General features: G+C 42.2%; 1 protein-coding gene across 1 annotated transcript in view; it reads left to right on the forward strand.

Annotated features, from left to right (window-relative positions):
* Positions 1-12,129: 12,129 nt before the first annotated feature.
* The window catches only part of LOC141139992 (elongin-A-like), a 210,424-nt gene continuing 194,700 nt past the window's right edge, over positions 12,130-27,853 (forward strand). Inside the window, exon 1 of the mRNA XM_073626676.1 lies at positions 12,130-12,630. Coding sequence (XP_073482777.1) covers positions 12,556-12,630 — 75 coding nt within the window. The 5' untranslated portion in view covers positions 12,130-12,555. The remainder of the gene's footprint in view (positions 12,631-27,853) is intronic.

Genomic DNA, 27,853 nt, shown 5'->3' on the forward strand with positions numbered 1-27,853 from the left:
TGTTTAAGTAGTTAAACTTTCCTCACTTACACAGAATTCTATTTAATTGACAAATTGTTACAAGGTTTCTAGTTAAGTTCACTGATAAAGAATGTTCTAATTCTTGGCAGACTTCCTGGTTTTTTGGCTGTGGCTTCAGAAGAGCAGAGAGAGTTCTTTGCATAGCAAGAATCGTGAAACTCTTTTTTCAAGATCGTAAAGGGGAAAAAAATCACGATGACGATTAATCGTGCAGCTTTAATAAATATGCATGGAAATCAAGGGGGACAACTTTTCATGTGACTCTGAGGTCCAAAGCTCCATGAAAAGTCACCCAAGTGTGAAAGTAACCTAATGCGATTAATTGATAACACCTTTGAATAAGGCCCCATTTGCACTTGTGCGACCTTAAAATTGCACAGCTTTGTCATGACTTGAAGCAATGTCTGTATAATCTTGTGGTGTATGGACCTCAAATTGCATCAAAGTCAAACCAAGGTAGTGCAAGGACGAATTTGCTACACCTTCAGGATGCACAAGTGACAATAGAGCCAAATTCAAAGGTGTTATCCTTGAATCTCATTCACACTGCTGCGACCTGAAAGTCACACTATTTTGCTGCCTCTTTGCCGCTGCAACTTGACCCAACTTCTGGGAATGCCTGTGTAATATTGTACCCGATATACCTCAAGTCACACCAAAGTAGTACAGGGACTACTTTGACGTTGGTGCGACTTAAAGTAGCACAGATATGAATGGTTGTCATTGAGAATCATGGGGTACAACTAGTCATGCAACTCAGAGGTCCAAATTTGCTGGAAAATTCGCCCAGCTGTGAAACAAGTCATATATATTTTAAGAAAAGGAGCTCTCATTTATACTTGCATAGTCCTTACTGATTTACATCAGCAGAACAATTGCAGGAAGTGATGTGTGCACATGGGACGGAAGCAAATGTGTGGTGATGCCAAACAAATCAATGAACCCCACCCACACCAAATCTAACTATGACATCCACCCCCGCATTGATTAAGTACAAGTACATATCCTACACTTACCCGGCCAATAAGCAGCATCTCCTCTCTGCTAAAGAGACCTCGCCATGTCCACCTAGATGGAGATCCTGACCAGCACAGGAACTTCCGGGTGCATACAATGACTAATTTCTGGGTCAGAAGGTGAAACCACGCTTTTGATTGCAGCTGCGAATATTTGATCTCAACCATGATTAGTATTTTTTTATTTTCAGATATGCAAATCTGTATTTCTGCATATATTTGAAGGTAAACTTAAGGGAGTTTGCTAAGAAATGGTGTCCCTGGGTTAGCAGCAGGTGAATTACAAAGGCAAAAGGCCCAGTTTGAGCCCTGGTTCACACTGACAGAGGGAGAAAAGCGTTCAGCTGAACTCCCACAATTTAATTCCTGCATGTCAGTCCCGACTGTGGGGGCAACATCAGAGACATCAGTGCAGGTTTCTGCTCCAATATCAATACAAATCGCACCAATTAGAACAGTGCAATTGCCACAGATTTGACATGTCAAATCACACCAATGTGAACCAGAGCTGACAAATTCAAACACTGCCTATCCACCAGCTGAATTCATTACCTGCAATTCTCCACAGCTGTTAATGATAAAGGTGGAATCTTTATATATAACTTGCAGTTGTGCAGAAGCCTAGGTTTACATTGGAGCGATTGGTCATGCGATTTGAGAGATCAAATCGCATGACTATTGGCAATGGCACTGTTCCAATTGATGGAACTTTTTTGTGGCACCGCATCAATTTGCTAAAGTAGTTCCTGCACTACTTTTGCCGATTTCAGGTGCGACTTCAATAGACATTTGTGTATGAAGCCACCTGAAATCACGCTGACCTTGCTACTTTGAAATCGTGCTACTTCAAGTGAAGTAGCGCAATTTCAAAGTAGCATGTGAACCAGGGCAAAGAGATTAGTTTTTTGGTGCACAAATACATATTGAAATAAAATATATTGCACTTTCCCAAAACCACCACCCACAAAAACTAAAGAAAGAAAAGTAGGGAAACACACACACACACACCCACACCAAAAGCTTAATGTACTTTTATTTTACCAGCAGAAAAAAAATAAATTTACATTTACTAGCTTCAAAAAAAATTTGGACAGGATATATGGTACTACATTTAGCAATGGAATTTTAAGGGCCCTGCTCATAGGAGCTTACAATCTAAAATTAGACAAAACCTTAGAGTGGATACAGCTTTAATTTCAGTGTATAACGGGCAACACATCACATTTTTATCTGAAAGATTATAGAAACATACTTAACAGTCATTCTTACAAAGCATTCCAACATAAGCATTGCAAAAGACTTATTCAAAACACCCACCACCAGCCCACAATCCACACATACATACATTGGTGACCATGTTCTGCTGGAAGCTGCATTTCGGTGTACACGATTAAACAAGATCAAAAAGAGTAGGTCAGCAGATGCTTCCAAACGATGTTTGCATGATCAGACAGGAACAATACATACACAACATTGACAGCATGGCCACATAAACCTACTTTTGATTGAAAAAATGCACAAGAATTTCATCAAATCTCCCAATATCATACCTTCTCAGGCCAAACGAACCCCCCCCTACTGCAAGCCTTTATATAAGAGAGGTTGTATTGTTAGCACACTGACACACCCAATAGAAGTACACGCCCACCAGCATCTTTCAATCTGTCTCTTCATGTATGTCTAAAGTGATTGCACCTGATGAGCAGGAACACATAATAGTATTTGTAACTGTGTTAGCCTTGGCTATGTGCATCAAATCTCCAACTACAGGACAAAGATCAAAGTCCATTTGCATCCACATAAACAAAGCAACAGTTTTCTAAGCATATGTACCTGTGCAGTGTAAACCCTAAAATTTGAAATGTCCAAGTCCCTGGGCATGATTAGTGCTAATAAACATTAACATCAGTCCCTGGCTGCAATGAGCTTCCAATATAAAGTCCAAAATTAACTTTCTTACATTAGAACCTATTTCGACAGGAGACAAATAAAATGCCAGCATGTCTTTGGATTGTGGTGAGAAACCCACACAGGGAGAACATATAAACTTCAACACAAGCATTAGCATGTTGGGGAATTGAACCAACATCCCAGGTGCTGCTAGACAGAACTGCTACCCACTTAGCCACCAGGGCAGACCCACACATGTTCTCTGCATCTCTGTGGTGTGAATCAGCCCTAAGTCCATAGCCATGCTCAGTGTCACAAGCAATATACAGTATATTGGCGTAAGTATTGGGATGCCTGCCTTTAAACACACATGAACTGTAATGGCATCCCAGTATTAGTATTGGGTTCAAAACTCATTTGGCCCACCCTTTGCAGCTATAACAGCTTCAACTCTTCTTGTCCACAAGGTTTAGGAGTGTGTCTATGGGAATGTTTGACCATTCTTCCAAGTGCATTTGTGAGGTCAGGCACTGATGGACAAGAAGGCCTGACCTACAGTCTCCTCTCTAATTTATCCCCAAGGTGTTCTGTTGTGTTGAGGTCAGGACTCTGTGCAGGCCAGTCAAGTTCCTCCACCCCAAAATCACTCATCCATGTCTTTATGGACCTTGCTTTGTGCACTGGTCCAAATGATTTGGTGGAGGGGGATTATGGTGCGGGGTTGTTTTTCAGGGGTTGGGCTTGGCCTCTTAGTTTCAGATAAGGGAACTCTTAAGGCGTCAGCATACCAAGACATTTTGGACAATTTCATGCTCCCAACTTTGTGGGGACAGTTTGGGGAAAGCCCCTTCCTGTTCCAACATGACTGCACACCAGTACACAAAGCAAGGTCCATAAAGACATGGATGAGCAAGTTTGGGGTGGAGAAACTTGACTGGCCTGCACAGAGTCCTGGCCTCAACCCGATAGAACACCCTTTGGCTGAATTAGAGTAGAGACTGCAAGCCAGGCCTTCTCATCCAACATCATTGCCTGGCCTCACAAATGCACTTCTGGAAGAATGATCAAACATTCCCATAGGCAGACTAAACCTTGTGGACAGCCTTCCCAGAAGCTGTTCTAGCTGCAAAGGGTGGGCCAAATCAAATTTTAACCCTACGGACTAAGACTGGGCTGCCATTAAAGTTCATGTGTGTGCAAAGGCAGGCGTCCCAATACTTTTGGCTATATAGTGTATCTGGAAAAGACTTACAATGGTGGTGGAACCCTCCTACACATAACTACTACAATTAGACATAGTTATAGGACCTGGGAGATGAGACAACTTCTCTACATGAAGTAACATGGTTGGGATTTGAACACAGACCCTCAGAGATACTAAGCAGAAGTTCTAACCTCTAAGCCACAGAGCTGCCACGTGTGAGACCCTCCTACACATAACTACACATAAATACACATAAAAACACATAAATACTGCATTTCTATGGACATACAGGTGATGGAATTACATTACTCAAGAGTTATTCTTCTTGATTTATTCTGTGATATTTGGTGTTTTTTTGTAGATGAGAGTAGAATATTACCCTTAAATTTTTGGGAATTACATTTTGATTTCTGATGTTGGTACACATATCACATTTTTTGGGCTCAAATTATGAATATTTGGAAATAATAAAAAGCACAAAAAATTGTGATTCATTTTAAATTTGCATCAGCAATGGTATTGTTTGTGGATTGTAAAGACACCTGTGTGAGTTTGGGGTAAAGATTGCTGTGAGATGGAGAGTAACAAGTGAAAGTGACAGAGAAAAATATATTTTACCAAAACATCAAAACATTCCACATTGTAGCATTATTAAAAATCAAAATATTTTAAGTAGAAGCAACAATGTTGCAAAGGAAAATTTATTTCACAGAAAGATACATTTCATCTCAACATTAAAAGGTTTTTTTGTGAAAGTTAGAATTGTTCCATTAGAATCAATGACTGAAACTTCATTTGGACTAAATTAGAGCAGATTTTAACTCCCAAAAAATGCTCTCTAATTAGCTCTCATTTTGGTATTTACTATACCTCCAGGTAAAAAAGACGAGTTAAAATGAGAGCTATTTTCAGGTCTGAGCATGCTCAGTTGTGTTGGCACCTAGTTGTCCAAAACGGGGAATTTTTCACTTTTCAGACTTTTAAAGATATTTCAGTGTAGAAATCACTTTTTCACACAGTTTAAAAGCAGATAATCTTTAAATAATATACCGCATATTTCAGTACCATTTAGGCAATTATATCATGTTCTAAACATTATTTCCATGTGCAATTCTCTAGGTTTTAGCAGAGTAAGGGTTTGGGCTCTATTTAGTTTCAGGGAGCTATAGTAAATTCGATTTTGGGAGAATTTTCTCACCAGCGCTATAGTGAATACCGTTTTAGCGCGAATTGCCGCGAATTAGCGCTAATTCGCGGCAATTTGCGCGAATTAGCGCCATAGCGCTATAGTAAATGACCCCCTATGTATCTACTCTTTATCATAGTAAATAATTGCCTCTGCATTTAATTATAACTGGTTTTTAATTTAAGTAAGGCCTTCCGCGGCCGGTGCTGGCCCAGCTGCGATATGGTCCCACTGCTTATATAGAATTGACTGCACTGTGTTAGATAATCTGTGGACGGCGGGTCGACAAACTAAGGGCAGAGACATAATATGACAGGGAGGCCACACAGGCCCCCGGGAGCATGGGCAGGGTTGTCATTGGGATCCCTCAAGCTATGCCCATGCCATTTATAATGCAGCAGTATGGCTGAACCACGGCAATAACACTGCTTTTTGATGAAAAACTGCTGCTGTGTGCTTAAAGTAGTTCTAAAAGAGAGGGGTCTGTGGGACCTTATATGTGGAGATGATGTTGTCATCAGCCTCCATCCCTATTATTGTGTACAAAAGAGAAAAGAGAACAGGGAGGCGGGACTTTAAATGAAGTACGCGGAGGGTCAAGTGTTGTGTGGCATTATAATTGACATATCTATAATATATGTAAAAGAGTAGGACATTTGTCTCATAATTCATATTCAATAGAAAATTGATATACTACACATATAATTAAATACCTGCATGGATTGAGATAATAAAAAACTTTATTTCATACAGCAATATATAATACATAAATAATCCAAAAAATGAATGGCACATGATACATATGGAAAAGTCCAAAATTGGATAGCACATGACTGGAATATAGGCAGATATATAATGCATTAACAGAATCCACAACGACGTGGTATAATGAAGTATGCGATTTGAACACGACATCTGTTAGCTCAACACGTTTCGTGACTTATTGTCACTCATGAGGAGCATGCATATACATGTGCAAGGTATCTCTGTAATAATATATTGTGCATTTCTAGTTGGTCTATTATAGTCACAGGTGTGAAAAATATAAAAAGAAATAGGGGGTAAAACACCCTATATGATACTTACAGGGCATCCATGTGCAATTGGTACGGCATTGAGGGTCATGAATATCCCCACATGGGGAACATCTCTGGGAGCTGAGATGGTATGTTAAGCGACAGCCTGCTCAACGGGCAACCCTCTAAGGGACGGCCATGCATCAGGCTGTGATGTGCGAGTAAGCATGTGTGATCACAAAAAACAATTTGAGGCTGTAGAAGGTAAATAGAATTATGAAACTGAGTGATGAGTATTGAATAAACTGAATAGGAAAATTAAGTGCAAGAAGATGCGTGAAAATGAATCAAATCAAAAAAAAAAAAAAAAAAAAGAAGAAAAAAGGTAGAAAATCACATGAAAATCATGCAATACCCCGATAGGAAAAGAGTGAGAGGAAACAAAGGGATGTGCAGTCTAAGTGGTGGAGAGGAAATCAGAAATAGTTACCTGGTGATAACTTAAAGTGCTTAGGTGCTTAAAGTGGTTGTAAAACCTCAAGGTTTTTCACCTTAATGCATGCTATGTATTAAAGTGAAACACCTTCTGTACTGCCGCTCCCCCCAGACCCTCCCTTTTTCTTACCTGAGCCTGATCTGATCCAGCAATGTGCATGAACGCAACGGCTCCAGCTGCTGTATCTCTCCTCATTGGCTCCTGCTGCGGTCAATAAAATCCAGTGACATGGGAGTGGGGCTCGGAGTCATGCTGTCTGTGTCAATAGATAAATGTGTCAAAGTGGCTTTCCGTGGGGGTAACGGATGAAGCGGAGGGGCCAGGAGCGCAGGCGAAGAAGAGGATTGGGGCTGCTCTGTGCAAAATGAATGCACAGAGCAAGTATGTTTATTATTTTTATTTTTAAAACTAGGGTTTACATTGCCTTTAAGTACAATTTGCTCTTCTAATAAATATATAAGGTGTCCTTTTATGAAACTGAGATCAGCGGCGATCCCGAGTCTCACCGCTGATCTCAGCTCATTACCAGTTTATGAAACTGAGATAATCAGCGGAGAACATGTTCTCCGCTGATTATCTCAGCACAGTGAGAATTTGTAACTGACTTCACAGAAACGGCCAGTTTATGAAGGAGCGATCTCAGCACCTCACTGGCGATCTGTGGCAGAATTCTCACTTTCTGATTCACCATTTCAGAAGTGGAGAATCAGAGTGAGAAGCCTGAAACTGGCTGATATTCTGGAGAAAGCAAGAAGTCTTTTGACTTCTTTCTTTCACCAAACAGTCAGAGCACATCTTCCCCACCATTACACACCCCAAAACCAGCAGGATAGGAATTTATAGTGTATATATATATATATATCTATATATCTATATATAGCTATATATATATATATATATATATCTATATATCTATATAGATATATATCTATATAGATATATATATATATTTTTTTAGATGTTCACGTCTCTGGCTGGGTTCACACTTGTGCGATGCGTGAACCAGCGTGATTCCTGTGCGGGCTTTCACATCGCACCTACATTGATATCTGCGCACCACTGCGGGTGTCAGTGTAAAGTTAATGACACCCCCAGATCATTTCACAGATCGCAGTGTGAACTATGTAATGGTGCAGGAATCGGATCGCATGGGTGTTCACACCCATGCGATCCGATTCCAGTGCGGACCAAATAAAGGGTCCTGTACCATTTTGGTGCAAATGCAATATGATTTAGGGCCAGTTCCCACTGCTGCGGTGTCCGAGATCGGATGTGATACGCACCGCACTGCAGTGCAAAATCACATCCGATCTCTGTGCGATGCGATTTCAGCCATACAGATAGTATTGCTAAATTTGCATTGCCCTCGGACCAAACTCTTACAGGACCCTTTTTTTGGTCCACAGCAGAATCGGATCGCATGGGTGTTCACACCCATGCGATTCGATTACTGTCCGAGTTTGCAGATCGCACTGCGATATGCGAACTGATTTGAGGGTGTTAACTTTTAGGCCCAGTTCACACTTGTGCGATGCCGGACATCGCACAGGCATTGCATGTTATTCGCAGCACACTGACATTCACATTACATGCGATGTCTGTGCGGTGCGATATCAGCTGTACAGATAGTATGGCTGATATCGCACCGCATTCGGTGCAAACACGCACAGGACCCTTTTTTCTGTTCGGACCAGAATCGGATAGCATGTGTGTTCACACATATGCGATCCGATTCATGTCCGAACTGTCAGTTCGCAGTGCGATATGCAAGCTGATCTGGGGGTGTCGTTAACAATGTATTGACACTCCCCAGCGATTCGCATATGGCAGTGTGAACTGACATGCGAGTCGGTGCGATGCGGGAACCTGCAGTGGATTTGCAGTGTTCTCGCATCGCACCAGTTTATCAATTTTTATGTTTATCTATAATGAAATATATTTTATTTTAATTTATTAATAAATATTTATACTTGTATACTTTATTAAAATTATTTTTTTAATGATTATAAATGTATTTTGCATTTATATGAATGGTGTATAGCTGCATTACATATGTGCATTACATTCATTTACTATACACCATTCACATTTAAATAGGGACATGTATGATCTTTAAATATTGATAAAAACAATGTTTTTTTATAATTAGGTTAATGTATATTGTGTAGGGGGAATTTATCTTTATTATTTTATTAATATGTTGGGGAATAATGTGTGCTGATTTGTGTTAAACTTTTGTATTTTATGGTTCCTCATACTGTAATCCCGCTACATCACACGAGATTATAATGAAAGGAGCCATTCTCAGGAGTTCCTGGCGTTTGTAGATCGCTCCTCAACTCAACATGAGAAGCGATCTACACACTTTCATAAACAGGCACTCAGAGGAGAGCGATCTCCTCTGAGAATGCCTGAGAACTGAATCGCGGTATTTTACCGCACTTTCATAAAAGGACACCTTAAAGCATACCAGGAGGTGGAAGAGGAAACTTGTCACATGACTTGAAACAGTTCACGTGATGGTGGTCTCTCCCTATTCGCAGCATTATGCAGAAAACACACTGCAGGATATCAGAGGCTCCGCCATAGGTGTGCGCAGCCTATTGCATTAGGGTGTGCACCCCTAGGATCAAACACACATGCCTTTCTCTGCAGCCTCAGCTGCATAGGACAATGAATGAATGGGAAGTGCTCTGTGCTGAGCGGCTTCCTGTTTATTCACAAACTGAAGCATAGTAAACGCAGTTTGCTATGCTTCAGTTATCAGTGAACACAGTGAGTGTGTTTACTGTTAATTTAGTAAAGGAAGGTGCTGTTAAATTACATATTAAGTAGCCCCTTCCTTCACTCTACATCCTGAAACATCCCCTGCAGCAGCTGGGGGGAGAGGACAGGAGGGAAGCCAGCAGCACTGCAGGGTAGGATGGCCAACACGGGTGAAGCCGGGCAATAGGGGGAATGGGCACTGTCACTGCACACCTGCCACACCCCCTGCTCACACCTATGGGCTAGAGTTGCCACCTTATCCCTTTAAACCTGAACACATATTAATTACACAGGTTCTGTGGTTAATTAAGGTGGTAATGAACCGCTTGCTGACTGTCCGCCGCAGTAAGATCATCTGAGCACAAGACGCATGCCGAAGTCGGATCATGCGAGACGGCGATCCGACTTCAATGATAGTCAATAGGCTGAAGTCGGATCAAAGTCGGATCAAAGTAGTACAGGGAGTACGCTCTGAAGTCGGAGCGACTTCAGTAGTGTCTATTAAGACGCTCCCATTCACTTAAATGTGAATCTCTTTCTGGGGCGACTTGGGGCGACTTGAGGGCGTACAAGTCGGATCCCAAGTTCTCCCAGTGTGAACCGACCCTTATACTGCGGCAGAATGGCACAGGCAGGCGAATCGCTGTCATTGTACGGCGGTATCATAGTCGGCCACTAGGGGGCACGTGTGCGCCCTCTGCTCGCCCACGGAGCTGATGCGAGTGCCCGGCGGTATCGATCACTGCCGGGTTCCCGCGATCGCTCGGGGCACACGGAGAACCGGGAGCTGTGTGTGTAAACACACAGTTTCCAGTTCTTTGAGGGGAGAACTGACAGATCCTCTGTTCATACAGAGTATGAACAGGTGATCTGTTATCTCCCCTGCACAGTCCACATCCCCCTTCAGTTAGAACACACACTAGAACACACTTAACCCCTTCACTGCCCCCTAGTGCTAACCCCTTCACTGCCAGTGACATTTTTACAGTAATCAATGCATTTTTAATCGCACTGTATTAATGCCAATGGTCCCAAAAATGTGTCAAAATTGTCCGACGTGTCCGCCATAATGTCGCAGCCACGATAAAAATAGCTGATCACCGCCATTACTAGTAAAAAAAAAAATATTAATAAAAATGCCATAAAACTATCTCCTATTTTGTAGGCGCTATAACTTTTGCGCAAACCAATCAATATACACTTATTGCGATTTTTTTTACCAAAAATATGTAGAAGAATATATATCGGCCTAAACTGAGGAAAAAAATATTTTTTAATATTTTTTTGGGGATATTCATTATAGCAAAAAGTAAAAAATAATGGGTTTTTTAAAAAATTGAAGCTCTTTTTTTGGTTATAGTGCAAAAAATAAAAACCGCAGAGGTGATCAAATACCACCAAAAGAAAGCTCTATTTGTGGGGAAAAAAGGATGTTGATTTTGTTTTGGGAGCCACGTCGCACGACCTCGCAATTGTCAGTTAAAGCGACGCAGTGCCGAATCGCAAAAAGTGCTCTGGTCTTTGGCCAGCCAAATGGTCCATGGCTGAAGCGGTTAAACTTACTTGGTGCCTTATCTGCATTAAATTAGCCTAAGAACCTTTGTAACTAATATGCGTTCGGGTTTAAAGGGATGAGGTGGCAAGCTTACTATGGGCTCTGCATTTTATGATAAACATATATCGCTAATGTATTGTAATTCCCAGGGGTTTGTTTTATTTGTTTCTGAAATATTTGATGTTTCCTGATGTGGTTTGCTTTAGGTATCTATCAATGTAAGACAAATATCTTTTGATACAAAGTATAAATGCACTGTGTTCCTGTCTGAAATTATGGACATTAAACTGTGGGTGAGCCAGGTGCATATTGTTTGGCTAATAATATGGTTTAGTGCAGCGGCGCTTTGCGGGCGGTTCTGCAGCGCTGCCCCATTGTTTTCAATGGGAAGGGGTGCTTTAGGAGCGGTAAATACACTGCTCCTACAGCGCTCCAAAGATGCGGCTTGCAGGACTTTTTTGACCGCCCTGCAAGTGCACCGCTCCAGTGTGGAAGCATACTGGAGTGCATTGAGCGGCTCTTTCGGGGCGTTTTGCAGGTGCTATTTTTAGCACTTTAGCGCCTGCAAAGCACTTCAGTGTGAAAGGAGCCTAAGGCTGGCCATACATTATACAATTTTCTTGTGCAACTTTCCTTTAGATTTACCAAAACCATCTAATAGGAGTTCAAACCTAAACACTTTTAATTTGCATGCAATCAAGCAGGCCCTTCTATTACATAGTTGAAGGTAAATCTAAAAAAAATTGAATAAGAAAATTGTATGGTGTATGGCCAGCTTAAGCCTTGTACACACGGTCAGATTATTGGACGAATTTTTGTCAGTTTCGAAAGTGAAGAGGGGGACTCACCATCAGAAAATGTTCTGACTACAGAATTCAACGTCAGAAGTGACGTAATGTGTTGAATTGTTTTGTATGTGTTCTTTCATTTCTGAGAATGCCTAGTCTTGCTCTTCAGATTTTTTTTTTTGTCAGAAAACCGTGCTAATGAAAAGAAAATCGGACGTTGTGGTCATATCAGACAAAAATGTACAAGACTGCACATCCAGTTTTTGTCTGACGAAAATTTGTAATCAGCTGTCAAAAGCAGCATACTAACGATCAGAAAATCGACAGATCGTTCATTGGACAAAATTTATCTTCAAATTTGCTGACCGTGTGTACGGGCCTTTAGACAACAGCATTACTTTAGCTTTGACTTTCTTTACTATTTATAAAAATCAGCCCAATGAATGGAAACCATCTGCATGATATCACATGACCCTCCATAGCATGTGATTTAGGTAGTCACATGGGGCAGTGAGGTCACTGGGGATGTCAGAACCCATTTAGCAGAATCTGATCTTGGAAGAAAAAAAAAACAAAACAGAAAAAAAAATACTACTTTTTGGCAAAGAGCATTCATAATGGATGCTCAGAGTATGTTACAGAGAGTGCAGAAGCTTCAAGAACGGCTTGGCCATACACAAGACTCTCGAAAGGTATCATATATAACAACTGTGAATGCTGAGATATTAAAGCTGATTGTTGAGCGTATAGCTTGTCCAACAAGTACAGGAGCCTTCATGAATGTGTATTAACTGAATACTTTGGCAGTGCTACGTAAGTGTTGGAAATTGTTCAGATTTTGAAAGCGTGTGTATCTAAACATTCACTTATCTAGATATACACCGAAAAGCAATCATAAAAATGTTAGTCTTTTTTAAGTGTTGTATGGTATGTGTAAGGGCTTTAAGTGTTCTGGATGGTGGTTTAGCTTCATTAGAAAAGTAAAACTGATTAACACATGTATTCAATATCAAATCACACTTCAGAGACCTTCGTGTCAGGCCCAGCACAAAGCGGCTGCTGCCGTTAATTAGGAAGGAAATGTGAAGTTCACATGCACTGGCTATCAGTGGAGTATTCAGGAAGTGTGGAGCATTTCAGGCTAGCTATTCTGGTCAGGACACTAGACTGCAACAGGTGTGAGGGGAAGAGCAAAACCGTCTTCATAGTCCTTGCCATAAAGTGCAACATGCTTACTGTGTTGCATTAGATGTTTCAATAACAATTATTACTCATTTAGATATGTTGGAAATTTTGCAGACGTAAGCACAGATATATAATCTTGGCTTAACTTTTCACAAAGTTGTGACATTACTTACTATAATAAATATAATAAATAGATATATAGATAGATATCTCTCATTTCCATTGATGCTTTGCACTGCTCATTGTAAAAGGGTTGTTGCGTGGAGCCCACTGTATACACAACGCAGGTGCTTGCTCAGCAGGGCGCCCCACGGTACACGCAGATGTTGGCACAAAAAAAGTGCACTGCATTACTGTGTTTTGAACAATTATGCAAAAGATGCAGAACTTCTTCAGCTGTGGCTCTGCAGTATTCCAATGTTAGGCCTCATGTGTACTGTATGCTCTTGATGTGTGTGTGTGTGTGTGTGTGTGTGTGTGTGTGTGTGTGTACACAGGATGTTTTACAACCTCTCCTGAACGATTTAACTTTTTTTTTTTTTCAAAATGGTCGCAAATTAAAACCGCCTGTAAACAAAACATGGCTAAACACGAGTTACCGCATTTACACGCGTTTACAAGCTATTACATGCGTTTGGCGTTTCACATGCCTCTGCATACCCGTCCTGAACGCTTTTATTTTTTTGCTTTCCAAGAAATGCTTCTAAACTCACCTAGAAATGACTATAAATGATCCTGTGTACATGTACTGATAAGATAACATAGAGGAGAGTTCAGGGGCAGCTGAAAAAACACGCCCAGCTGCTCCTAAATGTCCATTTACCAGCAGCAGTGTACATGAAGCCTTACAGGAGTTTAGCAGCAGCAAAAACTTGGAAAAAAGCAGCGTTTTGCATTGGTGTTAATGCACACTCCTGTGTCTAGCTTTAAAACAATCTATTGGGTGGGAATGTGCCTAGCGTTAATGAGTATTGAAGTTGCTAAAGGAGCTTTTGAACTTTTTTATGCTCAAATTCTACTTCAAAATGCACAAGTAATGTGTTTTTTTTTTTTTTTTTTTTCCTGTCTGATCTCCCCTGCCCCTTGAAAACACTTATAGTGTGCATGGACACATAGGCTAACATGGAGGGGAGTTAACAGGTAGAGGAAAAAAAAAGCTCAAACAGTGTCTATGAAGCTTTAAAGTACAACTAAAGGCAAAACTTTTTTGGTTTGGACAGAGTAGAGATGGCTTAGAACACCTGTCAGTTTTTATTGCTGTATGTGCCCCCATTAGGGAAATTCACTGTCTCTATTTGAGTAATAGAGTAATAGATGGGAAATCTTCCAATGGGGGTATACTAATTCTGATGACCTAGGGTCCTCAAGGGATTTCTTCTCTCACTTCCTGTTTTGGCTATGAGACAAGGAAGTTGAGGGAAATCTCCCCAATGGGATACAGATGGCAATAAATCTACTGATGGGTTATGACCCTCCCTTACTCTACCCAAAATTTAAGAAAAAAAGTTTTGCCTATATTTTGCTTTAAGCTGAATTTAAAAAACGAAAACAAAAGTGCATTGCTTTGTTTACTATGACACATGCTACAGCCATGACCATGATTTTTGTGGCTGTGTAAATATTGCAGCACACATCTCAAACGCACACAAATTCAAACACAACTTTGTGCTGTTAAATTAGAACAGTTCCTGATATTACTATTTATTTTTTTTAAAAATATTTTTAAGCTGACAAATGCATCTTATCCGGTTTGCTTTGTAAGACAAGACATTGGACCTGGGGATCCAAAATCGTTTAACCACTTCAGCCACGGAAGGTTTGGCTGCTCAATGACCAGGCCATTTTTTGCGATACGGCACTGCGTCGCTTTAACTGACAATTGCGCGGTTGTGCGGCGCTGTACCCAAACAAAATTGACGACTTTTTTTTTTTTTTTCACAACTAATAGAGCTTTCTTTTGGTGGTATTTAATCACCTCTGCGGTTTTTATTTTTTGCGCTATAAACAAAAGAGCGATCATTTTGAAAAAACACAATCTTTTACATTTTGCTATAATAAATATCCCACATTTTAAAAAACAAAAACCTCAGTTTAGGCCAATATGTATTCTTCTACATATTTTTGGTAAAAAAAAAAAATCACATATATTGATTTGTTTGTGCAAAAGTTATAGTGTCTACAAAATAGGGGATAGATTTATGACATTTTTATTATTATTATTATTAATATATTATATATATATATATATATATATATATATATATATATATATATATATATATATATATATATATATATATATATATATATATATATATATATATATATATATATATAATTTTTTTTTTTTTTCTGGTAATGGCGGTGATCTGCGACTTTATTGTGGCGGACAAATTGGACACTTTTGACACATTTTTGAGCCCACTGATAATTGTACAGCGATCAGTGCTATAAAAATACACTGATTACTGTATAAATGTCACTGGCAGGGAAGGGGTTAACTGTGTTCTAACTGTAGGGGGGATGGGACTGACTAGGGGAGGAGAGAGATCGGTGATCATACTTAGTATGAACACCAATCTCTCTCCTCTCCCTTGAGAGAATCAGGATTTGTGTGTTTACACACACAGATCCCGGTTCTCGTTCTGTCACGAGCGATCGCGGGTGCCCGGCAGTCATCGTGTCAGCCGGGCACTCGCACCGACTCCAGGCACACGCCTCCGGCAGTGCGTGCCTCCTACAGCGTCTTAAATGGCTGACGTACAGTTACGGTGATTCGCCCAGGGGAGCCAACCTGCCACAGTACAAGTGCGGTGGCTGGTCCGGAACTGGTTAAGCAAAGGGCCAATTCATTCTCCATCAGACTCTGGCCAGTGGAAGTGTAAAATGCTCCCGGCCCGGTGGGCAGTGGAAGTGTAAAATGCTCCCAGCCCGGTGGCCAATGATTAATGGTAAGATGCCAATTGCACATGTTCCTGGAACATTTGCCCTACACTGGTATCAGATGGAGAAATAGTGCCCCGTTGGTATCAGTGGAAAGAATAGTTTACCATTGTTCATATTAGTGGGAGTTTTATACTGCTCCTTCATTGGTGTCTGGGGAGGAGTATTATCTCATTGTTGGTATTGTTTAGAGGTATGGTGCCTCATCATTGGTGTCAGTGGTAAGAATAGTTCTCCACTCTTTGTGCCAGTGGGAGGAGTATTGACCCATCATTGGTGTCACTAATAAAAAAAAAAAACTAGTACCCCATAATTTCTTAAGTGGGAAACATAGTGCACCATCATTTGTTAAATGGAAATACAGTGCAGTGATGATCAACCAGGATTCAGTGGCACCATGAGGTGTCATTTGGGTTTCTTCAGGGTGCTGTAAGCACAAGACAGTTTTCTCTGCATTAAAGATGAATGAGAGGACTCTGTTATGGGGTTAATGTATAGGGTGGACTCTGATGTCATGGGGGGATCTCTGATGTGAAGGGAGGCTTGTGACATGTTGTTTTTATCAAGGTCGTTGTGTTCATCTCGGGCTAAGGTGTCCCATTGATAAGTATGATTTACTTTTTTGTTTTCTATTTTACACTGGGGTACCTTGACATTTTGCAGATTTTTTTTTTCTTTTAAAAGGGTGCTGCAACTGGAAAACTATTGATAAACCCTGGTATAGTGTCTCGTTATTGGTGACAGTGGGAGAAGTTTTGCATCAACGTTGGTTTCAGTATGTGATTTTTTTTTTTTTTTGCCCTTTTTTTTTTTCATTTATTTTCCCCTTTTCTGCCAAAAACAAACAAAAAAAACTAAAGCACTGTCTGACATTTTGTTCCTAACTGTAATCTGCCACAAAAACACTCATGTTGTAAATTGAACAGGGCCGTATTTTTAAGGCAGGGCAAAAGGGGCAGATGTCCTGGGCCCCATCATTGTTGTGGGGCCCAAAGCAGCTGCCTCATACTTGCCAACTATCCCAGTTTAAATTCCCTTGTCCCTTCAAGTTTTAGTCCCGTGCTGTGTCCTGATATCTCAGTGTGAAGTTGTGTTACTAATGCTGCCCAACTCTTCCCTATTGCCGTGTACAGATGACTCGCCTGCAGACCCTGTGTTTACATGTAAATAGTGGCAGCATTAATACGTAAATAGCCGTGAACTGGCTGCATTGATATGTGTGAGCGAAATTCACCTGAGACTACACTCTGGATCAGGTTAAGAAGTTTTCTTTATTTGACTCGTACGAGGAGACAAGTTACAACTAAAGGGCAGATATTTGCCTATTGGTCCTGACTGCCTGTCACCCGTGCAATAGGGCTGCATAGACAAACAGTCAGCCTGATAGACTTCTATCTGAGCAGATAATTGCCCAATGGTTCTGAATTCTATGACCCATGCAATAGGGCAGCATACATAGAGTTCAGCCTTATGAGCTCCTATCTGACTTGTCTGTCTAACAATTGTAAAACTTACATTTATATACCCTTTTACAAGCCTTATTTTCGCCATCTCTCCTAGATATGATTGGTTGCTAAGATCTACGTCAATGTAACTAATCATAAATCTGACACCTGTTCTACAACCAGACAAACGTATTCTTTCCCAGACTTCCTATATGTTCATTAAAGTGACTTATAACTGGTTTTGTCTGATTTAAAAACCCCTGTGTAGAGACAGTATGGCACCCAGCTGTGTCAAATCAAACCCTCCTTGTCCTAATAAGATTTAACCAACTCAAAGAGAACAGATTTTCGACTTTGGGAATATGAACTTTCAATAACCCCACCTTATGTGTTATGTGTCTTATTTTTTCTCACTATACAATTCTATGTGCATGTATACGTATATATGGGTTTCACAAAAAAGTACTGTATTATCTGGATAATAAATATACATACATACATACATACATACATACATACATACATACATACATCAGTGTTATCCCATTTAATGTGTTTTAATGAGGGCACAAGCAGACCTTTGTTTGACCCTGTCAGACTTAAAGGGGTTGTAAAGGTAATTTTTTTTTTTTTTTTTTTTAAATAACAAACATGTTATACTTACCTTCACTGTGCAGCTCGTTCTGCACAGAGTGGCCCCGAACCTGGTCTTCTGGGGTCCCTCGGCGGCTGTTTCAGCTCCTCCCCGCAAGCATTAACCACCTTAATGCGAGCTCCCTCGCATGGTGGTGAGTGCTTGCGGGCGCGCTCCCGTGATACAGCCGGCGGCTATAGCCGCTCGCTGTATCACTCGGCCCCGCCCCCCGGCGCGCCGCGTCATCGGATGTGATTGACAGCAGCGCGAGCCAATGGCTGCGCTGCTTTCAATCCATCCACTGCAGCCAATCAGCGACCAGGCTGAGCTCCAATGGAGATGACGAGAACGAGCAGCGGAGATTCGAGGCGTCAGGTAAGTAAAACGGGGGGGCTGGGGGCGGCGGTATTGTCAAAAGTTTTTTCACCTTAATGCATTAAGGTGAAAACATTTTTACCTTTACAACCCCTTTAATTACTGTACATAACTTTCCCATATTCCACATATTTATTTCTAAACCACCTGTATAAGATGTTCTTATCTTATCTCTGTGATTTTATATGCATTTCAAGGACTCAAAACAATTCTATGTAACTTGAATCTGTTCTAATGAACTTTCACCCAGTAAAAATATCAGCTTGTAATAGCAGAGAGGTCATCTAAAGTTCAACATTTTAAGCAATCTCATGCAAGCATTCATTAAATGCTTATAAAATTAAGAATCTAATTTTTCTAACAATATCTAAATAAAGGTGGCATTCTTATGTATATCATGCCCCCTGAAGTCATATCTACATCACCTCTGCTGAATGCTGCCCACTGGGGAGGTAAAGGGGCATGCTGGAAAGTCCTCCCTACAACTGCAATCATTAAGCCTAAGGCTTGATTCACACTAATGCGTTTTTTGATGCATTTTGCAGAAATGCAGGGAAATTTTTTAACATGGGTTCCTATGGAATATGTTCACATCAATCCATTTTTGTGCCTCTGCGTTTTTGGAAAGGGTCGGGGCTTTTTTCCTGCAGCCTTTTGCATGCAATAGAATTGAATGGACCTGCATCCAAAATGCAAGTACCGCGTTTTTACCATTTTGCGTTTTTTTTGTTTTGTTTTTTTTGTTTTTTTTTTTTTTTTTACACTGTATATAGCTGGTTGCTAAGGAGGGGGGCTTCCCTTAACAACCCATGAGTCGTCAGCTGGCTTCCCGCTCAATGTAAAAAAAAAAATGCTGGCAAAAAAAAAAATCGTGGGGTCCCCCCCCCCAGGTCCATACCAGTCCCTTGGGTCTAGTATGGATTCGGAGGGGACTCCCACACACCAAAATTAAACACAAAAATGGCATGGGGGTGCCCCCAAAATCCATACCAGACCCTTATCCGAGCATGCAGCCCGGCAGGTCAGGAAAGGGAGGGAACAAGCGAGCACCCCTCCTCCTGAACCATACCATACCCCATGCCCTCAACATGGGGGGGATGGGTGCTTTGGGGCAGGGGGGCTCTGCCCCCCTGCCCCAAAGCACCTTGCCCCCATGTTGATGGAGACAAGGGCCTCTTCGGGTTGTCGGGGTCTGCGGGCGGGGAGCTTATCGGGATCTGGAAGCCCCCTTTAACAAGGGGGGCCCCCAGATCCCGGCCCCCCATGTAAATGAGTATGGGGTACATCGTACCCCTACCCATTCACTTAAAAAAAAAAGTAGTGTAGTGTTAATACAGTAGACCGTTTTTGACAAGTCTTTTATTAAAAATCTTCTTCTCCGCTTCTTCCTCGGGTATTCCTCCATCTTCTCCCACATCTTCATCCTCCGGTCTTCTCCTTCTCCCCCGCTTCTTCTTCCGTCTTCTTTGTCCGGTGTTCTTCTTCCTCTGCCGCCGCTCCAGCCGACGACCCTCCTCCGATGCTGCGTCCTGCATCCGGAGGCCACGCCCCTTGTGATGACACAATACAATTGCCACGCCCCCATCATTATTTAAGAAATGCAGGACATCGACGCCGACAGATTAGCGGGACACAGCATCGGAGGAGGGTCGCTGGCTGGAGTGGCGGCAGAGGAAGAACACTGGACAAAGAAGACAGAAGAAGCAGGGGGAGAAGAAGACCGGAGGGAGAAGATGGAGGAATAAGCGGAGAAAAAGAATAAGATTTTTAATAAATGACTTGTCAACTGTCTACTGTATTTTTTAACACTACACTGTGACAGACCTAGCCAGGACAGAGGCTTTTGGAGGGGACTGAATGCAAGCCTCTTGCCGACAGATTATGGGCCCTGGCATTTAGGGGAACAGTGCTCTTTGTGAGCTGTATGCCTGGGGACCCTTGAGGTGGTATTACTTTGGATTCAGGTCCTTGTCCCCCAGGACACACAGACTCTGGGGACCCTGTTTATGCCATATGGGAAATGGTGACTTGGAGGGTATGTCTTTGCTTAAAATGGGACAGTCTACTCCTACTATAGTTTGTTGATGACTAGGCTCAGGAGGGGGGAGATCACTGTTTGTATTGCTAACTGTAATTAGCTTCTGCTATTGGGAGAATACTACTGTGTGAAGCTCGGTGACCACAAGTCTGTTCTAAAAGGTCATGTCTCTTAGTCACCTAGGCTGGATAAAGGATTAGATAATTAGCTCATGTTAATTAGGTTAGGTTTTAGTCATCCTGCTGTATATATTTGTGTGAGATCTCAAATAAAAGGTTAGTCCTGATGTAGTCCAAGACTGGTGTTGTCTAGTTCTTGGGGGTTCCTATAGCCAGATCCATTGAACTTGTGTTCCAGAACTTAGGAAGCGGTATACTGATGGAAGCACTCAAGCGGAGTGTGGGACGTTCCGTGACATACACTTTTTTTTTTTTTGTGTGAATGGAGAGGGGTATGATGTACCCCGGGCAAGGGTTGTCGGGAAGAGGCCCTTGTCCCCATCAACATGGGGGCAAGGTGCTTTGCCCCCCCACCCCTTTTGGGTTTTTTTAATTTAATTTTTTTTTTTTTTAGACGGCAATTCTTTTATATTTACATTCAGCGGGAAGCCCGCTGACAACTGATGACTCCTCAGTTATTAAGGACGTGGCAGCAGCTTCCCGACCCCCTCCTTAGCAACCAGATATATACAGTGTAAAAAAATAAAAATTAAAAAAAGCAAAAACCGCGTGCCCAGAAATGCAGGAAGCACCACAAAAAGCACTGCAGAAACGCTCAAAAACCACATGCATAGATGTGAATCGAGCCTCACATCAGCCTGTTCTGCAAAGGTAAGCAAATTTCCCCTTGCATTGGTGGTCAGTGTAATTCTTCTCATTACATTGGGGCTTGGTGTACAATCATTTCATGCACACTAGTGGCCAGTGTGAAGGTCCTCCTTACATGGTTAGTGTAAATCCCTCCTTAGATTGGTGGTTACTGTGAATGCTCCTATTACATTGGTGGCCAGTGTAGAAACTACTCTACTACATTCATGTACTTGGAGCATATTACATTGGTGGTCAGTGTAAATCCCCATTACATTGGTGGCCAGTGTAGAAACTACTCTTTTTATACTGGTAATCAGTGAAAAAAATCCAGACTTGCATTTGTAGCACCCTGATGTTAAGGCATGGTTGCTATCAAATTTAGTAGCCAGGTGATAGTTGCCATGGCCAATTGTCAGAAGGTCACTTGATTTCTCCCTAATTCTGGAATTGCTGCACTTCTCTCTTCTGTCACTAGGTGGCATTGTAGCTGGTGGCATTAGAATGGGACTTGGCCCTGCCCCCTTATCAATGACTTTGAGCCAATGGCTCCTGATGCCTCAGCAAGCCCAGAGAGACCAGGCAGTGAGGGGAGAGAGGAACTGCAGATGCCCACAGAGCTGGATTAAATGAGGGCTCAGGTAAGTAAAAGGGGGGGTGAGGGGCAGGGTTGCCACCTGTCCAGGTTTCACCCAGACAGTCCTGGTTTTGAATCATGTACCCAGGTTTGTTCATCTGAAATCCGGGCACATGTTTTAGAACGGACTACGTCGGGACCGCCGGCAGGAACACCCCTAACTCGGGCACCAGTGGCATTGCTCTGCATCTCACTCGGGATGTTTGGGATCCCACTCAGCCATCACATCTCTGTGTAAGCTGGCCAGCTGTCTGCCAGCAGAGCTAACTGAAGCCCCCTCCCCCTCCTCGGCTTTGTTTGTATGTACACAAACAGGAGGGGGAGTGCCGTGCTGTGCTGATCTGAGATCTTCAGAGAGTACAGTGTACATGAGACTTGCAGGGGAGGGGGACACAGGAAAGGGGGATGAGCAGGGCAAGTAAAAAAAAAATGTATGCTTGAAGGAGTGATAGGGATGAGGGGGTTGGCTATGTGCTGGAAGGGAGAGGACTTATGATTTCTTTGAAATCTCCCCACATCACTTTTTAGCACAAGTGCTAACACAAATCCTCTCCCCTTCCAAAGTGCCCCGCCAGCATATATCTAACTCCCCCATGTTAACACAAGTCCTCTCCTCCCCTTAAGTGCCCCCTTAGCACATATTCACCCTCCCCCCATGCTAACACAAGTCCTCTTCCCTTCCATAGCGCCACCCCAACACATATCGAAACCCCCCTCCACCCCTATGCGTACACAAATCCTCTTCCCTTCCAAAGTGCCCGCCAGCACATATCCACCCCCCTCATGCTAACACAAGTCCTCTCCCCTTCCAAAGCGCCCCCAACATATATCCAACCGCCCCGTGCTAACACAAGTCCTCTCCAGTTCCAAAGTGCCCCCTAGCACATATTCTTCAAATCAAAGAGATAGTGGCTGACACAGAGGGGATGACTGTGGATCTGGGACTCCGGGCACCCCACAAGAGATGCGGGGCAACTGCCCGGCTGCCTACACTAGCGCCCCCCCCCCCCCCCTCCATGCAGGTTAGCGGAGCCATGTACTGGAAATTGCTCTGGGTTCAAGGCCCATGAAAACTGGGACAGCTGGGAGTGATTAATTTATATTAGAAATGGGGAGGGGAGGGTTTGTACTGGATGGGAAGATTTGTGATAGAACTGGGGAGAAGACTTTTGTGTAGAGGAGTCTGGGGGGAGAGAGAGGGGATTGGAGGTGGGGGAGAGATTTGTTTCAGAAGGGTGGGTGATGTGCTGGAAGGGGAGATTTGTCAGATTTATACTAGGGAGAATTGTGGGGGGGGGATTTGAGAGCTGGAAGGGGAAATTTTGAGGAGAGGGTTTGTGCTAGAAGTGGTATTTGGAGGGAGTGGGAGAAGATTTGTACTAGAAGAGGGATGGGACGGGGCAATGTTTTTTGCTGGGAGAAGAATTCTGCGGGGGATTTGTGGAATGGGGTTTGGGGGGGAGAGGATTTGTGCAAGGGGGGGGGCTGTGCTGGGAGGAAGGATTTGGGGGTGGAAGAGGTTTTATTCTTTGAAGGAGAAGCTGTACTGGTAGGGGAAGAGGATTTGTGTTTAGGAGTGGGAATCGAGGGAGGTGGAGATAAGTTCTGGGATGAGGAAGAATGGGGGGAATTGTGCTAGGACTGGGAATTTTGGGAGGGTGGAGGACGACTTGTGCTGAGGAAGGGGGAAGATTTGTTTTGGGGGGGGTTCTGGGGGGGAGGGGGAGGAGGAGATGATTTTTGCTGTGGGTGAGCCTAAAGATTAGTACTGGACATTTTTGGGGGAGGGAGTGGGGATGTTTGATGACAGGGTAAAGAGGGGGAGAATATTTCTTGTGGGGGAAATTTTGCACTATCCACACTTTTGACTCATGATCTTTTTTTGTTTTGTACTCCTGAGTCCTACTATGCATTACACTGTCTGCACTCCTGTCCCCTGCATTCTGTGCATAACACTCCTTTCCCTTGTATTCTGTGCAATATGTGCTCCTGGACCTTGCTCTGTGTCATGTACTCCTAAACCTGCCGCTGATTACAGTGCGTTGTATACTCCTGATTCTTTAACACATTGCATTACACACCCTGGACCCCTGCGCACTCTGTTTATGTATCCTAAACCCGACACTGACTTCAGCACTCTGTGCATTGCACACCCTCAACCCCTGCACTTTGCCTTAGTTTCCTGCACTATATACACACTACTTTACATGGTATACTTGTGCTAGAAAGTGACATGGGGAGGTTTTTAAAGAAAACCCCCATTTAATAAGTCCTCTCCCCTTCCAAAGTAACATATCTGGCGCCCCCATCCCCATTACTCCTCCAAGTGTACATCTTTATTAACTCCTCAAGTGTTCATTGTCTTAACAGTTGCTGGTTGCTAAGCAGTCCCTGATTATATATTTTTTTAAGGTCTTCTTTAAGGTAGGCTCAGATAACATGTTAGTTCTCTGGCTATTTTCAATCTACGCAAAATCCTATATAACGGAAGAGTTTTATTTTTTTTTTAAATGATTGTGCTAAGGTTTGTACATGTTTGGGAGATCCTTACACAGCAATCTAAACATATTATGGGTACAAGATTTTTTTAAATTGTTTTTAACCATGCTCTTTAAGCCCCTCCCACTGTTAAAACGATTTGGCCACACCCACTGTTCACCGTGGCCTGATATGCGCGCCACATTACTGCTCTCCTCAGGGCACCCAAAACGTGACCCTGTCCCAGGTCTTTTACAATCCTATGTTGCAGGGATATGCAATTAGCGGACCTCCAGCTGTTGCAAAACTAGTCCCATTGTGCCTCTGCCTCTGGGTGTCATGCTTGTGGCTGTCAGTCTTGCTATGCCTCATGGAACTTGTAGTTCTTCAACAGCTGGACATTCGCTAATTGCATAAAAAAAAAAAAAAAAAAAAAAAAAAGCCAAGCGCCACTAAACTGAGGTTTGGTATAAAAAGTGGGTGCTGCGCTGACCTAATAAGGTAAAGGAATATGATACCCTATAACAGTATAAAATCAATACATAAAACTGTAAAATCGTATATAAATAAACAATAGAGAAAACTCATACGTCATATCTATTAAAACAATACACACAGTGTGTAATCTATAGTACACTAACCCGTGCTATAATCATCAACATGTGTCCAATGTGGCAATACTAAGCATGCAGGGAACAAGCACAATCAATCCTCATGCATGCGTAGTAGCATGTGCAACAACTTAAAGTGCTATAGTGCTATTGTGAAAATCAAACAATACAATAGAATCCTCTATAAATATATCTGTGCAAACAAATACTGTGAACTTGTAGGGATCCTACAAACAATTTCTACTGCATATAATAATCAAATGACATATATAATATTAAATATAGTGCAAATAAGCAAAATGTGCAAAACCAAGCAATGTATTGTAGATAGTGCAATCAACGCAAAAAGTGCAAGATAAGTGTGTGGCGTATATATTGGTCACTTCGCAGACCCTATCGCCATAATCACGTAAATACTGGAAATGTCCTTATACACACCAGATGTGTGTCACAGTGAAAACGCAGGGATGAACCATATAATGATTACACTCCTTTAAAAGTTCAGTGTGCAACTACACAGCCAGTGGGGTGCCAAAAGAGAGAGAGTGTGTCTGTCCTCTTCATGCATAAAACACACACAGGTAAACGGTGGCCCCTTACCTTATGGCAATGGGACAATCGCATAAGAGTTAAATGCTGCAGGGGATGGTCTCTCTTTGGGGTCCCTGGACCGGAGCAGGTGGTCCCTGTGCCTTAATTCCTCAGTGCCAGCAGAGCACACACATAAAAGAACAGAGGGGTACCAGATAGTGTAGTATTTTCAAACAAATCTGTATTTATTTAGGTTAAAAATGCATGTACTCACATGAAGTAACTGCACAATGCATACATCTCCTACGAGCGGCGAGCTCGTCAATCCCTGTCTGTATCAGTGCCTATCCCGTCCCTACGCGTGACGTTACCCGATCACGTGACTTCTTGATCCTCTGAAGAAGTCACGTGATCGGGTGACGTCACGGGTAGGGATGGGATAGGCACTGAACTTTTAAAGGAGTGTAATCATTATATGGTTCATCCCTGCGTTTTCACTGTGATACACGTCTGGTGTGTGTATAAGGACATTTCCAGTATTTATGTGATTATGGCGATAGGGTCTGCGAAGTGACCAATATATACGCCACACACTTATCTTGCACTTTTTGTGTTGATTGCACATCTACAATACATTGCTTGGTTTTGCACATTTTGCTTATTTGCACTATATGTAATATTATATATGTCATTTGATTATTATATGCAGTAGAAATTGTTTGTAGGATCCCTACAAGTTCACAGTATTTGTTTGCACAAATATATTTATAGAGGATTCTATTGTATTGTTTGATTTTCACAATAGCACTATAGCACTTTAAGTTGTTGCACATGCTACTACGCATGCATGAGGATTGATTGTGCTTGTTCCCTGCATGCTTAGTATTGCCACATTGGACACATGTTGATTATAGCACGGGTTAGTGTACTATAGATTACACACTGTGTGTATTGTTTTAATAGATATGACGTATGAGTTTTCACTATTGTTTATTTATATACGATTTCACAGCTTTATGTATTGATTTTATACTGTTATAGGGTATCATATCCCTTTACCTTATTAGGTCAGCGCAGCACCCAATTTTTATACCTTTACCGCCCATGGGCATTGTCTGATCCCATTTGGTGTCCGCAGCTGTCCGTGTGTACACCTTTTTCCAAGGTAGCGCAGAAATAACCTATACTTTTGATTAAACTGAGGTTTGGCTTGAAGAAAAGGTGGCAATCCTAGTTAAGGGGGGAGTACTGATGCCTAAACATTTTTTAACCCCTTCCCGACAGGCAGGTTGGCTCCCCTGGGTGAACCAACGTAACTGTATGTCGGTTCGCCTTTTGACCACTAGGGGGCCCGTGCGATGACCGCTGGGCACCAGCGATCGCTCCACACAGAGACAGAACGGAGATCTGTCAATGTAAACGGGTTGTCAGGGTTGAGGAGAGCGATCTGTTGTTCATACTAAGTGTGAACAATGATCGCTCTCCTCACCCAGTGAGTCCCCCTCCCCCCACAGTTAGAATCACTCTCTAGGTAACTCGGTTGACCCCTTGATCGCCCCCTAGTGTTAACCCCTTTCCTGCCAGTGACATTTACACAGTAATCAGTGCATTTTTTATAGCACTGATCACTGTATAAATGCCAGTGGTGTCAAGTGTCTGCCATAATGTTGCAGTCCTGATAAAAATTGTTGATCTCCGCCAATACTAGTTTAATAAAAATGCCATAAATCTTTCCCCTATTTTGTAGATGCTATAACTTTTTTGCGCAAACCAATCAATATACGCTTATTGAGATTATATATATATATATATATATATATATATATATATATATATATATATATATATATATAATTTGTCCAATCGCATACACTGCTCCTACAGCGCCTCAAAGATGCAGCTTGCAGGATTTTTTTTGGCGTCCTGCCAGTGCACCGCTCCAGTGTGAAAGCACTCAGACTTTCACACGAGTGAGAGGAGCGGCTCTTTACAGGCGCCTGCAGTGGCTGGGAGCACTGTATAAGCTGTATGTAGCCTCAACTGCATACAGTATAGAACACTGTGTTCCACCAGTGGGTTGGGAACTTCCTGTCCCACATCTGGATCAAAATCAAGTTGGTCTGAGCTATGAATGAATATAAAGCTTTTAAAGCGATTTTTTTTTTTTTTTTTTTTCAGGTGTGAGACAAGAAGTTCCCACCCCACTGCCAGAGCACAGCTCTGTATGTAGCT

Source organism: Aquarana catesbeiana, linkage group LG04 (assembly GCF_042186555.1).
Source record: "Aquarana catesbeiana isolate 2022-GZ linkage group LG04, ASM4218655v1, whole genome shotgun sequence".
Lineage (NCBI taxonomy): Eukaryota > Metazoa > Chordata > Amphibia > Anura > Ranidae > Aquarana > Aquarana catesbeiana.